Genomic DNA, 16024 nt, shown 5'->3' with positions numbered 1-16024 from the left:
CTCCAGAGAATTTAACGTGGATGGAGCAAAGCGTAGAGCACAAGGGATTGCCCAGCAAAGAAAGTTCAGGCTCTGCAATTAAACCCCACCAGGTCCTCATAATGCTAATGAGGAGCACAGCTCCATGCAGGAGAGCATCCCTGTGCAATAACCTGCAGCAGAGCAGCAGCAAGCCCTGCCTGCAGCAAGCATGCATAAATAAACAGAATTAATAACTACCCAAGTGTGGACGGGTGACTTAATCTGTTTCCATTAGATGCAGCTCAGCCCCAGGCCTTTGTGGTATTTAAAATGTGTTCATCATGTTTAATTAAAAACCTAATAAACTGCAGGTTCCTGCACTTCTCATTCGGATTTCTCTCTCCTGAAAGCCCTATTGATTTCATCAGAACTTCTGATAGAGACAGAAAAAAGCACATTGTGAATGAAGAGACAGAAGCGTGATTTGGAACTGGGGCTGTGGGGTGTCCTTCCCCCAGCACATGAAGCACTCCAGAACAGAAAATTAGGTTCCCATCAGGTTCCCCAAACCAGAGATGCTCACTGTACCCTGAATAAATCACTCTCTTTGACAGGTTATTGATCCCACACACCCTTTGATAGGTTATTGATCCCACATGGGGGCTCATTCTTGCACTGGAGCAGGCCCAGAGCTGCACTGACACCACTGAGGTACAAAAGCCATTCTGCAGAGAGGATTTTCTCCCAGGATTGTTCATGGTAATTTTTTAAGGACAGTTCCCAGTGGAACCAGAGCAGGGGATGGAATGGGGATGTTCATTTAACCTGACCCTGGCCCAGGTTTGGGATCTCAGCTCCGCCATCAGGGCAGCAGCAGCAGAGGAACAGAGGCACTGCCAGAGCCACCCCAGGCTCCAAACCCCCTCCCACAGCAGCCACAAAGGATTGCCCAGAGGGGCAGAGCAGAGCAGAGCAGAGCAGAGGTGCCCTGGCCACTCTCACAGGCTGTGGCCAGGGCTGGCTCTCACCCTGGGCCTCTGCATTTACACACTGGGACTAAAAACCCTTCAAACACAGCCCCAGGTTCAGAGGCACTGGGGAAACAACAAAGCCCAGCCCTCGTCTTTACACAGCCCCCATGTAACTCAATCAGAGGCCAATTTTATCCTCTGTTTAATTTCATCTAAACATCTGCAACCACATCAGCAGCAGGAAAAATACCACAACTCCCATCCTTTGTTCCAGTCAGGTCTGACACTGCCAAGCAGCTCCCACCTCCCAGTTTGGAGCTGCTCTCATGGAAAACAAAGGCTTTGGCTTGGGGCAGCTGGGAGCCCACAGAAAAGTTCTAAATGTGCTGGTATTATTATCATTATTATTATCATTATTATTATTGTTCAGGTTAACTGACCAAAGCTCTGTACCAGCTGTGGGATTTGCTTATTCATCCAAGTGCAAACTTAAATCTCAGTAGTTAAATTAAAATAAACCACATTTGCTGGGCTGCCAGGAGAGATTTATTACAAGTCCAGCCCAAATAAGGACAGGGGTTGGACCTGGGCCTCCATTTCCCCCAGAACTCCCTGGGATTATCCCAGCACATCCCTGGCCCTGAGATGAAGGCACACACAGAGTTAATGCTGCCACCACAGTTTCACTGTTTGGGCCAGATGTGGCTTTGACACCTCAGTATTTTCTGAGCAACACTGCACTGCAGAATTCCTCTGCAGTTCAGCACCCTGTGGGTCAGAGCTCTCTCAGTTTCCCAGGGCTGCAATAAGGAAACCTCCCCTGCAAGGCTCCAAAATGCTCCAAAATGCTCCCAAAATGCTCCAGAATGCTCCAGAATGCAGCAGAGCTGCTTGGGGCTGGAGGCTCTGAGGCTGTGTAGGTGGAGCTCTGCTGTCTATAAATAAGAGCACAGTTTGATCTTTGGCTCTGCCCAGCCTGGAGGGCTGCCAAACGTTGCTGGAAACTTGGATGGAGCAGAACAAGAACAAATATGATAAAATGAGCTGGGGCTGACAAGGATTTATGGAGCCAGTGATCGTTACTCTGTGCTCACAGAGCAATGCTTCACTTTTCAATAAACTTTGTTTTTTTCCATCGGTGAGGCTCAATTCTCTCTCACTTAACGTGGGTGGATCACCCAGAGCCCTGAGTGCAGCAGCTCCAAACAAAAAAAAAACCCCCAAAAAACCCCAAAAAACACCAACCAAACTTTTCTGCTGCCGCTTTTCCATGACTAATTAATTCTGTCATGCACTGCATCAGGTTTTTTCATTTATACCCATGCATGTGTATTTTTATTTACACACCCACCCTCTTCCTGCCCATAAAGAAAACCTCTTTAGAAAAAAAAAAAAACAAAAGCCAACATAAAAAAGCAAGAGCAGCAAGGTGAAGCATCAAGGCTGGAGGAGATAAATCATTTCCTACCACTTCATCCTCAGTCCAACACTTCTCAATCAGCTTTGGCACAGGTTTCTTCACCAGGCGCTGCAGGGCTTTCCCAGCATCGTAGTTGCTTTCATGGAGCTGAAAGAAAGAAGACAAATAGATCATCCAAAGGAATTAGCAGTGATCTGATATTGGAGGGGGAAAACCACTACAGGAGCCACAAGAGATGTTCTGTGCCTAATTATTGTTCCTGTTGATGTATGAGGTGAGTGTAAACAACCTGAGGGGAAACTGAGGCTTCGGAGGGGAAGCAGCAGCACCAACCCAAGCAGGGATCCCCTCCCTCCTACACCTGCCCCAGGTAATGTTCAACCCAAAGCCTCACTGCTCCCTCCCCCTCACAGGGCTCTGTGTGATGTCAGCCATGACAAAATACAAATTAAAACATGATGGGTTATGTTCTCCACTTTATTGTTCTTCACTTGACACAACTTGGCTCCATCTCCTGTGGTCAGCAGGAGAAAAATTAAAAAAAAAAAATTAAAAAACCAACTTAAAAGAAAATAGTTCTAAGGCTCCCATGGTATGCAATGCCTACTTACAGGCATGAAAATAAGATGTTGCCTTTTCTGCTGGGTACACATTAATTTTCCTCCCTGTTTGCACTCCAGCACTGGGAACCAATCCATCTCAAAGAAAAAAAGCTCTGTTTGTTTTGCCAGCTCACCTTGCAAATGCCTCTTTTCTGTGCATGCCACTGCCCAGAGGATTTTTCACTCGGGAGATGTGACGGGGCTGAGGAGAATGGGGCTCCTGTTTCCCTCCCCTCCCGAGCAGCAGCAATGCCAGAGCTCTCTGTGACTGGGAGGGCATCTCTGTTCTGCCTCAAGGACAGCACGGGCTCCTCCCTGGTAGCCCAGGGCCCAAGCAGCTGGGTCTGCAAGGAAAACAAACCAGACAGGCCCAGAAAAACAGCCTGGGCTCACGGGCAGCTGCTCCAGAAAAAGAGGAGTTTACAGGCCAGCCACAGATTATATGGGGTGAACTTCTGAGCAAGCAATTCATTAATAACAACCCCTGACAGAGGAGCCACGGGGCAGAGGAGACCCCTGTGAAAACATGATACAAGCTTAGGGGCTCCTGAAAAATGTCAATTTTAGCAGGTGGGAGTGGAAAAAAAAATGTTTTATAAATGCCAGGAGTAGAATAATGCAGCAGAAAGGAAAAATATTTTCTCAAAGTGCTGGAGTTAAATTTACATGTTCCAGTCTGGCTCCTTCTCTGCTTTCTACTTTCAGCCATTGCTGAGCACTTTATTGGCAAGATCCAGAGTATAAATAAAAGCTAATGATGACTGCCTCTGGTTTCATTAACTCCTGCTTGAACTTCTCCAGGTGTTTCTATAAACACTGCATCACCAGCCAGCCAGAGAATCTCCATTTTCAGCATTAACTCTGCATCCGGATTTGGCACCACAGTGAGAGTTGATGTGTGAACAACTGCAACAAAGGGAGCCACCACAAATGTACCCTGAAACAGAAAATACAGCAAATTCTGCACCACAGGGCAGGATTAAAGCACAATTCTGGATGTGCACGTGCCCAAAAGGCTCCCTTACACTGCTTTACAGACAGCCAGGGCCCAGGGAAGGGATTTCACATCAAGGCTGCACAATCCCACAAGGTTCCAGCTCCCACTGCAGCTCTGAGCAGAGCTGCCATTGCTGTCTGGGTGATGCTGCAAATAAATTCTCCTTTGGCATGGCTCAGCTGTCAGGCACCTCCAGTCTGTAATGAACCCATGAATTACATCTTGCAGCTCTGACATCTCTGGGCTTGCTCATCAAAATATTGTTCTTCAATTGTAATTTATAACTTAATTTAAATGTCCCTTTCCCGTGACCTTTTTAGAGCAGAGTGCCATTGCATGTGGCAGCCCCTGCTCCAGCAAGGCTTGCTCTGGCAATTACAGCCATTCTGCTGTGCCTTGGAGAGCCCAGCTCGGGCAGGCTGCAGGCAGGGCTCAGCATTAAATAACTGCACTCCATGAGGAGCACTGAGATGCCAGAGCCTCCTTCTCCAAGGAAGAACTGCTGCAATCTCATGGGAGCGCTCCTGAACTGCTCCAGAAGCAGAGCCCAGCCTGGACTGGGCTGGGCCTTGGAGCAGAGGGGATTGTTCAGCCAAACCCACCCCAATGGGGCTGCAGCACATCCAGCACTGACGGCACAGCCCTGAATCCCAGAGCTCCCAGCCCCACACTGGCTCTCCCATGGGAGAAGGAAAAAAGGAAAATGAGGAGCGGGATGGGCATCGGTGCCACGAGCAGCTCCATCTTTGGGTGTGAAAACTCCAACCCAACACCTGATTTAACACAAAATGCAATTCAGGCCACTTCTTTCAGCAGCAGAGCTGACAAATAGTGAGCTGTGGATGTTCTGTACAGCTATGGACATCTTGCCCTAGAGTGAAAACAGAATATGCTCCTTTTAACGGTTATCATTTCTAAAGCCCAGCAAGACAGGAGCCCCAAGTGCCCTTTAGGGTATAATTTGGGTATCAGACAAAATCAAACCAAAAAATCCAACTTCCGTCTCTTTCCCCCAGCTCTAATCAATTTCAGGCACCTAAAGAGCTGCTGCTGAATTAAAATCCTGATGTTTGTGATGCAGCCACTTTGTCATGCCAGACAGCCCAAATGCAGCTGCAGAACAGCTGTGGGGCAGGGCCAGGGCAAGAAATGCCAACTACCTGCAAAACTCAGCACAGCACTTTCAAACACCTTCCAAAACCAGCAGGATTTTGCATATTCCCCCAGAATGTTATCAGCAATGACAGCAGTGGGGCTTGGCCCTTTCTGACCTGCCTGTAAGAGTGAGGATGAGGAGGAATGGAAGCTCCAGAGGCAGAAGTGTCTCCTGCACTGGGACAGGCCTGGGCAGGGAGCCTGGCCCTGCCTGTGTGAACCAGGAGAGCAGCTGCTCATTAACATCACCCACCAGCAAAACCAGTCACAAGCAGAAATGCTAACATGTATTTAAATAATTTTTTTTTATGCTTTCAACCTTGTCTGTAGTTAATGAACAAGAAAATCTGGTCTAAGGGCAAGTTAAAACAGGGAGTAATTTGTCTGGGTGACATCTTAGTTAGGAGTGAATTTCCTTGCACTGAGATTAGCCTGTCATGTTTGTCACTCATAATGACACGTTCCCATGCAGCAGAGCCATGAGAAGGCACAACAACACTATTAGTAAAGAGAGATTTACACAATATTAGCATATCATTGTTTGGGCTCTCCTCCATGTGGCACTACATGAGCTTAATGGTGCTATTTTTTCATCTGCTGGGGACAAACAGGAGTGGCTGGCTGAGATTTCCCCAGCAGAAACACGAAGCAAACCGCAGAGACTGTGGGTCCCACGGTGAGTTTGCAGCCTGCCTGCCCCAGGCCTGCTCCAGCTTTGCTGCTCCTCTGCAGCCCTGTCAAACCCGGGCACAAGCAGGGAATGAGTCCCTGCCTGGCCTGGGACAGCCCTGCAGAGCCCCCGAGCAGCAGGCACAGGTCAGAAGCATCAAAGAGCTCGTGAGCGCCTGCCTTTGCACTGCTGTGCACACAGAAAGGATCTGAAACCACATCTGCTGCTAAATCAGAGTCTGGAGGCAAAGAGGAGGGAAGGAACCACTCCCAAAGCTCCCCAGCTCTCCCTGCCCAGCACTGCCAGGTCTGTGCTCAATATTCACCTTGCTCCCTCTGCATTCCCAGGCTGGCACCACTCCCCCAGGGCAGGAGGAGCTTTCTGGGATCATCTCCTCACCACTATTATGGGAAAGGCTTGCAGGAGCTGCTGGGTGCTCCTCAGCCCTCCCAGTCCCACAGGGGCACCATCAGGAGGACAGCAAACCCCAAATGAAAACTCAATTCCCTCCTAAGGGTTACAGAGACAAAGACAGGACAGGAGCTGGAGTTCACCTGGAATGCTGATGAACAACCCTTGCAGGGAGCTGAGACATAAATACATGTGTGTGATGTCTGTGTTGCGTTGTGCCTTCCATGATCTCCATTTCTATCTGGCACAATTAGCAATAAATCATTCTGGGGGCTCACAGCACCTGTTATTACATAAATAAAACAGCAGCAAAGGAGCTTGTCAAGACTGATTTATGTGAAGTGCTGCCCTGAAGTTTATTGGATTTCCATAATAAGAAATCATAGCACACCATTTTCTTTTACATTCATCTTCTGGGTTGCATATGGTAATTTCTAAACAAAGACACAACTTAGTGCAGGTTAAGAGGCTCACAAATCATTTATCAGATAAATCTGATCTCTTTTAAATTGGTGCTGAACTGAGAGACAAAAGAGGCACCATTTTGTCAGGACAACAGGTGAGCTATCTAAACTGTTTAAAGCCAAAAAAGCAGGGTCTCAGAAATAAGTCAAAGTTTCTTAAAATATCCCTGACAGAACTATTATTTATAAGGAAACTCTTTTCTAGAAAAATCCACAGTGGACAAGGAAAGCATTTCCTAAAATAGACATGCACTAGAAACACAAAGAGAAAAGAACCAGAAGAACAAAACCAAAATATTTTGGGACTAATCTAATTTCAGAAGCAAGAACTCCACAAGTGCAACTGCAGATCCTGGGGCTGCCAAGCCATTAAAGGGAGTAATTAAAGTAGATAGAGAAGCAGTGAAGTTAAATGAATTTTCTGCATTAGGCTATTATTATAGATAAGGGCAAAGAAATTCCAATTGCAAAAGCTCCTTAATGATTATTGACCTTAACAGAAGTTTGAGTCTCTGAGAAGGAAGTCAGGGAAGAGCTCAGCCCAGAGCAGAGGGGTGAGGCACTCAGGGAAAGGAACTCAGGAGCAGAACGCAGGAATTTCAACTGCAGCTAAACCCAGACCAGACCAAGAGCCAGCTCAGGGGCAGCTGGGCCAGTCCCAGTCCCAGCTGGTGCCCTGAGCTGAGCAGTTTCCCAAAAACACTCCCTGGGGTCACCCTCGAGGCACCAGCCATGAGCTCATCACCGAAATCCTGCAGCTCAGAGCTCTGAAAACCACCTGGTGCTTGAGAGAGGTTCCCACCAAGAAATGGGACCCCAAAAGCTGGATGCTGTCCCAGGAGGGGCAGAGGGCTGTGTCCCCAGGTCACTCATTGTGTTCAGGGTGGTGTCCCACCAAGAAATGGGACCCCAAAAGCTGGATGCTGAGCCGGGAGGGGCAGAGGGCTGTTCCAGGGTCACTCACTGTGTTCGGGGTGGTGTCCCACCAAGAAATGGGACCCCAAAAGCTGGATGCTGTCCCAGGAGGAGCAGAGGGCTGTGTCCCCAGGTCACTCACCGTGTTCAGGGCGTTCAGGGTGGTGTCGTCCCGCGAGGCAGCCACGCATCCGTCCTCTGTGGAGCCCCCGTCACACATCCCTGCAAAGGCTGCCATGCTCCTGCAAAGCCAGGCACAGGGGACACTGCTCAGCTGGGCTGGGGCACCACAGGGCCCCACACACACAGGGGGTTCACACCCCAAACCCTGCATTTTGGGGTGCACACGCACTGAGCTCACACTTTAATTGTGGATTGCGAGGTGCGCAGTGCCCCACACACACACTGGGCTCACACCCCAAACCCTGGATTTCAGGGCCTTGCCACACCGTGCATCAAATAAGGCAGCACAGAGCTGCAAAGCTGAGTCACCCCAGCACACAGAGCAAATCCAGCATTACAATCCAATCTCATTTGCTTTCATCAGCCACAAGTCTGCACTGCCAAAGCAGCAGAGCCTGAGCAGGATTACAGAAGCTGAAACCTGCAGCCAGAACAGTCTCAGCAGACAGCAAACTTTGTGCTGTCATCTTGGTTTTAATGTCAGAAAACTGACTGAAACTGCACATTCCCCAGCCTCTGAATCCCTGCAAGCTACCAGTAATTTCCAGAGACTCTGAATTTCCGTGAAGCCCACCAGGGGTTTGCTGGGCCCACCAGGGAAGAGCAGCTCCTCCTTGTACCCATCCCAGCCCACCCTGCTGCCCTTGCACTGCATCCCCAGAGCCACGGAGCATGGGGGTGCCACACACATCTTTTATGGAAAACCCTTTCCTTAGGGTTTTTCCTCCTGAGAAGCTGGCAGGCCTCAGGAACAAAATGTGAACAATGGTTATCTGCTGCTGTGGGATGCAACAGGTGCATCTGGGATTGGGCTCATGGGGTTGTTTCTGATTAATGGCCAATCATAGCAGAGCTGGCTTGGACTCTCTGTCTGAGACAGAAGCTTTTGTTATCATTCTTTCCTATTCTATTCTTAGCCAGCCTTCTGATGAAACCTTTTCTTCTATTCTTTTAGTATAGTTTTAATGTAATACATATCATAAAATAATAAATCAGCTTTCTGAAACACGGAGTCAGGTCCTCGTCTCCTCTCCCATCCAAGAACCCTGTGGACACTGTCACAGGGGGTGCTGTGCTGGCCCCAATCTGAGATTCCTCAGCCCAACCCAAGGTCCCAGCCCATGCCCCTGGCACCCACAAATGTCCCTGAGGGAAGGAGAGGCTGCAGAAGGGGCTGCAGGCGGGGCTGCAGGAGGGGCTGCACGAGGGGCTGCAGGAGGGGCTGCAGGAGGGGCTGCAGGAGGGGCTGCAGGAGGGGCTGCAGGAGGGGCTGCAGGCGCCCCAGAGCCCGGCAGGGAGGTGCAGCACCCACCTGGCTGCCCTGAGGTACATCAGCAGGTCGCAGTCGTTGACTCCGGGCATCCACACCAGCTCCTCGTGCTGGGTCACCGTGTCCCCGTCCGGGGATGGGAACGGCTGCAGCTCGGGGAGCTTGGCCTGCAAACGGGGCACACACGTGGGACACACATGGGACACATGGCATTGGGCTGCAAACGGGGCACACACATGGCACATATGGCACTGGGCTGCAAACGGGGCACACACGTGGGACACACATGGGACACATGGCATTGGGCTGCAAACGGGGCACACACGTGGGACACATGGCACAGGGCCACAAACAGGGCACACACATGGCATTGGGCTGCAAACAGGGCACACACGTTGGACACACATGGCACACATGGCACTGGGCTGCAAACAGAGCACACACACACACACACAGAGGGCACACACATGGCACACACACACGCAGAGGGCACAAACACACACACACACACAGAGGGCACACACACAGAGAGGGCACACACACACACACAGAGGGCACACACACACACACACACACAGCAGCTGCTCCTGGCTCAGGAGCACTCCCAGCCCCTGGAATTCTCTGCCCTGGTGGCAGCTGGCAGGGGGAAGGTGCTCAAGCAGCTCTGAAGGATTTGTTCCACGTTTCAGAACTCGGAGGATGCTGAGGCATCGAGCCCACGCCATGCCCTCCGCCCTCACTCCTGCCTCACAGGGGCAGTGCCTTTCCTGATGGCAATTCTGGGCCAACCCCACCTCAGCCCCCTGCCAGGGGAGCCCGTCTGTGCCCAGCAGCAGCAGAGAGGGAAGGGAAGCGCTCTGCACTGCACGGCCCCTGCTTTGGAGCTGCAGAGCTGCTGGACAACTCCCCTCAGCCACAGCAGCTGCACTGTCACAGGGATGCTGATCCAGCTGCTCCTGCCTGCCTCACACCCTCCAGAACACACATGGAGGGAGGCAGCCACCAGATGGGTCCCATTTTACACCAGCAAGAAACCCCACAGATCTGACACCAAGTTCCAAATGAAATGCTCAGTAAATCACTGCGACTCTGAAGGGAAACAAAGACATTTCCTGAAAGGGAGATAGCTCAGCAAAACGAACACTGCCTCTAAATAAGTATTACACTCTATCCAGAGACCCAATTAGCATCTTTAGTCATCTCCTGCTCCGAGATGAGATAGCTGAGAGCCTCTTCAGAAACAGCTTTTAAGCCCTATAATTACCTCCTATGCTCACAACGCTAAACGTATTTGAGAGGCAACATTTATACATAACCAGTAATTACAAGTCACAGGTTCACATGTCTTTCATGTTCTGCTCTTTAATCTGTACTTTATTTTACTTCTTGCCTGGGAAAATGGGGATGTCATTGAAGTTCTCTCCTGGCTGGGGCTGAGGCAGCCCTGGGGTTTGAGTGCCACCCCCAGGGCTGGGCACCCCAAAGTTCCCTGGCTGTCCCCTGGGCACCCCAAAGCTCCCCAATTGCCCCAGGGCACCCCAAAGCTCCGTGGCTGCCCTGTAGAGCACCCCAAAGCTCCCTGGCTGTCCTAGGGACACCCCAAAGCTCCCTGGCTGCCCAGGGACACCCCAAAGCTCCCTGGGTGCCCTGTAGAGCACCCCAAAGCTCCCTGGCTGTCCTAGGGACACCCCAAAGCTCCCTGGCTGCCCAGGGACACCCCAAAGCTCCCTGGGTGCCCCAGGAGCACACCCAGAGCAAGGAGGTGACTTCTCAGAGCCCTGCAGTCCTACAGACCGTCAGTCTCCTCTCGTGCCCCTGCTGCTGTGGGCACACAGGCAGGGCTGTGGGGATCAGAGCACTGAGGGTTCCCCACCTCTGAGCCTGCCCTGGGCACAGCTGGGGGACAGTGGGGGCTCCAGAGCCTGCTGGAGCTCAGGCTCTGCATTCTGCTGCTCTGAGGGTGTCAGTGATGATTTGTCAGAACCAAGGGTGAGGGAGGGGCAGTGGAAGTCTCAAGCAAGAATTAACAGGACTCTAAATCCATGGACCTTCTTCCTGCCTTTTCCTCCCCATCCACAAATGCACGTGGTAATTACACCCCAGAGCAGGGTGACTAATGCCTGCCAAAATATGGGATGACAATTTGAGATGAAAGTTGTTTTGAAGGTATCATTTACAGTGCTCCTGTTATGACTACTGAAAAGAACACTACAGGTTTAATTGCCAAGGACTTTTTTCCTCTGAAGGCAAAACATCCTCAAGAATGTGACATCAGGTTCCATAAATATTTACTTTCACTAGTTATTAAACAGGATTTTTAAGAGGGTCTGAATGAATATTCATCACTTGGATGCAAAACTCCAGCACTTGGACACTGCAAAGTCAATTCTCAGGAAAAGGAGAGGCCCCAGCTGCCAGGGACAGAGCTGGCCCTATGAACAGAGCAAGCTGGGTGTTAATACTCTTTAAGAACAGATTATTTCCAATGCTTATGAAGGATTTCTCTCAAATTAGAATTAACATACCAGGAACATCCAGAGTCTTAACCTTATTCTGCTTCCCAGAGCGTGAACTCACTCAGCAGCTCCCTCAATTTCTATTCTAACAATCCCAATGACTTAAAGCACTTCTTTAACTTCCAGCAGTTACTCACATACCCTCAATCCTACTCAGGAATTAACCCAACAGCACTGAAAATCTGTTCTTCTGCTACAGCAAACCATGAACATATCAACATCTGACACAGAAAAATCTCAGTGACTGAGCTGAGGAGGGCTGGAGAACTGAAGTGAGTCACCTAAAGAGGATCTAAAATCCCTCCCATGTCTGAGCACAGCAATTCCAAACAACTGCACACACCCAGAGGCCAGAGCATCCCTGGGTGCTGAACACAAACCAAGCCCTTACCTGGTGGCTGGGTCCCACTCTGATTTCACCTTGGGTACTGTTCAGCCTCCTAAGGTGCAAAGGGAAAACAGCAATGAGAAAGAATTGCAATCAATGAAATTCAGGGTGATGCTCTCGTTTGTCACTGCATTTCTGATGCAAACAGAGCAGGAGCAGAAATTAAACATCACTGAGAGAACAGGAGGGGATGTGCTCAGGTGTGCTGAGCAACCTGGCCAGGTTACCCTTCCACCTGAGGGACAGTGCCACCCTCCAGGAAACAAGCCCACTCCAAAAATGAGCCAAAAGCCCCCAGAAAACCACCAGAACACGTCAGCATGTCTTCCCCCAATGCAGATTTCTGCAAGACAACCTGACACTGTTTTCTTGTTTTCAGGCTATGCAAGGAAATGACTGAAGTAGGAAATCAATTTTCTATTTACAAAGTCATACATTAAATACCAGGTTACTACAAGGTGTCAGAAGGGGAAGCTGACAACAGAAAATGCTGATGCTCTTGGTTCCCTCCCAGAATTCATTCTGGGGCCATGCTCACCCCTGCTCTCAGTGTTCCTGGGCAGGGTTTGTGCCCACCCTGAGCCCTGGGCTGGTTTCAGCTCAGGCAGGAGGAACCAAACGTCCCCCAGATCCCAATTTCTTCAGCTGCACCACACTCAATATGACAAACAGACCTTTAAGAACCAAGGCTGGCCCATCCTGTAACTGCAAAGTTCAAATCAAAGTTTGGGATGGGACTTGTGCCCCCAGCTCCCTCTGTGGGACCCAGCGGGGCTCTCCAGCCGCCCCTCATGAAGCACAGAAATGTTTCTGTGTGTCCTTCCACCACCAATCCCATTTCCAGGGAGCATCCCCAGCTCGAGGGGCTGCCCCCTGCCCAGGAGGTGAGGGCTGGGCTCAGCTGCCCCATTCCCCTGGGTTTTAGCAGGGCACAGAGCCCCAGGCTGCCCAGGGACACAGGATCTGCTCTGTGCTTCCTGCTGCCCCCACAGCCCCAGCCACGGCTTTCAAATGCAGAGGGAAATTCTTGCTATGGAAACTAAAATGCGGCGCAGATTTGGAGCTAAATCATATTGGTGAGGGCAATTACAATGAGAATGGAACGGCACCCTTGTTTATTCCATGGGAAAGGGAAAAAAGGAGCCGAGGCTGGATATGAAATGTGACACAAAAGAAACTGCTGTAACAAAGCAGTATCCATAGCAACAACAACTTAATATTTCAGTCCTCCTCAGCTGCAGTGGATTAAATATAATGACAAGATGTTCCCTTTGAAAAGTAACCTGCTGCCATGGCAACGTTGTGTTCTGCAAAGTAAACAGGGGCTGGTCAGAAAGGAGCTGGGAGCCAGAGCTGGAACATCACAGAGGAGGAGGGGAGCAGGGCAGGCAGCAAGGCTGGTGCCCAGGGCAGTGCCCAGAGCCCAGCAGGGCAGGGAGCCCCTTGTCCCATTGTCCTGCCCTCCTGAAGCACCAGGGCAGATCAGGGTGGGCACAGGTTTGTGGGCACACAAACCACCTTCATTCTCTGTCACCTGCCTTGTCCCCACCGCTGAGCAGCTCCCCAAGGCTGGCACAGCTGGCAGCCCTGTCCATAGTGCCACCAGGGACAGGGACAAGGCCACCAGGGGTGCCCCAAGCACAGCAGGACAGCTCTGGGGAGCAGCTGGGCTCAGGACTCTGCTCCAGAGCGCCCAGAGCCGGGCAGGAGGCAGGGCTGGGAGCTCACAGCCGGGCTGGGGCCATGGCAGAGGGCCCTGGGGCTGTGGGCACTGCCCTGCCATGCCAGGATCACCTCCAAGGTGGGATCTCAGCAGTGCTGCTGCTTTCAGCCTTCCCTTTCCCCTGCCAGGGCTCGGCAGCAGAGCTGCCTGCAGGAAATGCACATTTTCCCCCCTCTGCAGCTGCCTGGGTTTATCTGTGCTGCTGGGGCCACCCTGCCCTCAGTGCCCTGCCCTGGGCTCTCTGCCATCCTCTGGATATCTGAGTGCTGCCATTCAGGTTAAAAACAACCCAACCAAAGCCCAAAGGCAAACCAGAGCCCCACATCACACACAGGACAGCATTCTGTGCCACCCACAGAAGCACCCCGGGCATCCCTCCCTGACTCTGCACACTGAGCTGATCCCAAATTAAATTACAGGGATGCCCCAACAGAAGAAGGCTTTTAAACCAACCACAAACCTCCTCTCAAACACTGAGGAGGTGCCCAAAACAGCTGGAAAAGGTCATTATTTCTATACAGGCAAAGATTAAAAGAGGAAAGGCACATCCTAAGGCCAGGAGAGCGAGGGATTTGGGCTGTATTTTTGTTTTTATTAGGCAATAACAAACTGCAGCACTGAACAATGAATCTCAGGAGATTTGGGGCTCTGTATGAGGCCTGGTACCAACACCAACACTGCACTGAATAAAGCGGGCCCATGTCAGATCCACGTGTTATAAATAACTACAAACTGCAGTCCCACACTGGGCACTGGCTAACCAGCCATTGTTAATGGCCAGACATCAGTTACATCCACTGACAGTGGGACACAGCAAAGCAACTCCCAAACACTTGTGATTTCTGCAAAATTAATAGAAACTCCCAAGAAAAGGCTTTTTTAAAAACAATCCTTTAATTCAAATAGTCCAATAGCCAGGATGAAAGACCCCAGCTCTTCAGAGGCAGCTCTAAAAACATCTGGCAAGGATCATTTTGTTCCATCTTAGAGGGACAAAACAGGGGAGAACAAAATGACTCCACTCCAAGTTCAGCAGATTAAAAACCAGTTTATCAGGGCTGAGAGGGACTGGCACTGCAGCCAAGAGCATCTGTTTATGGTCACTGTTGGGAGGCAGGAAACTGAGCCAAGGGGATCTGGAATTTTAACCCAAAATTGTCTTAGGTCATGTTCAAACACTGCACACTCCGAAATGCAACAGGGACAAACACGTTCAGGCTGCTCAACCTTTAACCAAAAACCCCCACAACTGCCTCAAACCTGAGGTAAATAAGAGAAACAAGAGAAACAAGTCCCTGAATTCACCTGTGTCCTAAACCTTCATCTTTAAAGCAAGATTTTAAATTTCTTTTTACAGAAACAGTACCCTAATGCTCAGAAAATATCCTCGCGCTCTTTATGCTTAAACTTCACTTCAAACCTGTTGTAACTGCGTGTTGCAATAATTTAAAAAAAGGAAAAAAAAGAAAAGAAAAAAAAAGAAGAAGCAGCAGTTTTGTGTTCTGGGTGAAAACCCCAAGCTGTGTTTGAGCAGGGAGCTTCCAAGGGCAGGTCTGGGTGCCTGCTGCCCCAGAGCAGGAACGTGTCCCAACCCCTGCCCTGCAGCAGGCACTGAGGCTGCCCCGCACCCGGGGCTGCTTGCAGCAGGAAGCACTGCTCAGACACACACACAGGAAAGGCTTTTTCAACAGCAACTTGCTCTTTCATCATGTTTATAGAGCAGGAGGAAGGAAAACAAAGCCCACAGGGAGCCCTCAGCGCCGTCCCCTACCCAGAGCTGGATGGAGGTGACAGAAATTCAGCCCAAGGAAGGAAATGTTCTCCTCACACAGGAATTACCTGGAGGGGGATGTTTGCCTGGGCACCTCTGACTCCTGCTCACCCCCAGATAAGGCAAACACCTTTCTGCATTGAATTACTGGGAGCCCCTGCACAGTGCAAAGGTTTGTATCTGTTCACGTTGATTTAACAGAACCAGAGTGTTGTTCAGCAGCAGCACTGGGGAGTGATGTGTAAATGAGCTCAGCATGGACTGGTGCTGCTGAAGTTTGTCCTGTACAGTTCCTGAAACGGCCAGGCAGTGCCTTTGCACTCCCCACATTGCCAAATGTTCACTGTTGAACCAGCCTGGGCTCCTGTGCCAAAGGCCACGGGGACCTGTCCCATGAAGCTCCATCAGACCAGGGCAGTGCTGAAGGGCTCTGAGCCTGCCTGAGAACACAGACCTGCAGCTCCCTGGGCAGCACACAGGCACAGGCAGAGCTCACAGGTGACACAGGTGATGAGCATGACGAATGGGAGCCATGAGAGGAGCTGGGAGGTATCCCTAGCTCCACCATGCACCTGGAAACAAGCTCTAATTAAAACAAATTACATCC

At 50.6% G+C, this 16024-nt stretch overlaps 1 protein-coding gene across 4 annotated transcripts in view; it reads right to left on the bottom strand.

Annotated features, from left to right (window-relative positions):
* RERE (arginine-glutamic acid dipeptide repeats) overlaps nt 1-16024 on the bottom strand; it is a 160928-nt gene that overhangs the window by 51762 nt on the left and 93142 nt on the right. For all 4 annotated transcript variants that reach the window (XM_058039268.1, XM_058039269.1, XM_058039267.1 and 1 more), the window contains 4 exons: nt 11927-11975; nt 9062-9186; nt 7709-7808; nt 2401-2499 (listed from right to left, as the gene is read on the bottom strand). In XM_058039268.1, coding sequence (XP_057895251.1) covers nt 2401-2499; nt 7709-7808; nt 9062-9186; nt 11927-11975 — 373 coding nt within the window. The remainder of the gene's footprint in view (nt 1-2400; nt 2500-7708; nt 7809-9061; nt 9187-11926; nt 11976-16024) is intronic.

Source organism: Melospiza georgiana, chromosome 22 (assembly GCF_028018845.1).
Source record: "Melospiza georgiana isolate bMelGeo1 chromosome 22, bMelGeo1.pri, whole genome shotgun sequence".
Taxonomy (NCBI): domain Eukaryota; kingdom Metazoa; phylum Chordata; class Aves; order Passeriformes; family Passerellidae; genus Melospiza; species Melospiza georgiana.
This window is presented reverse-complemented; position numbering and strand designations above follow the sequence as displayed.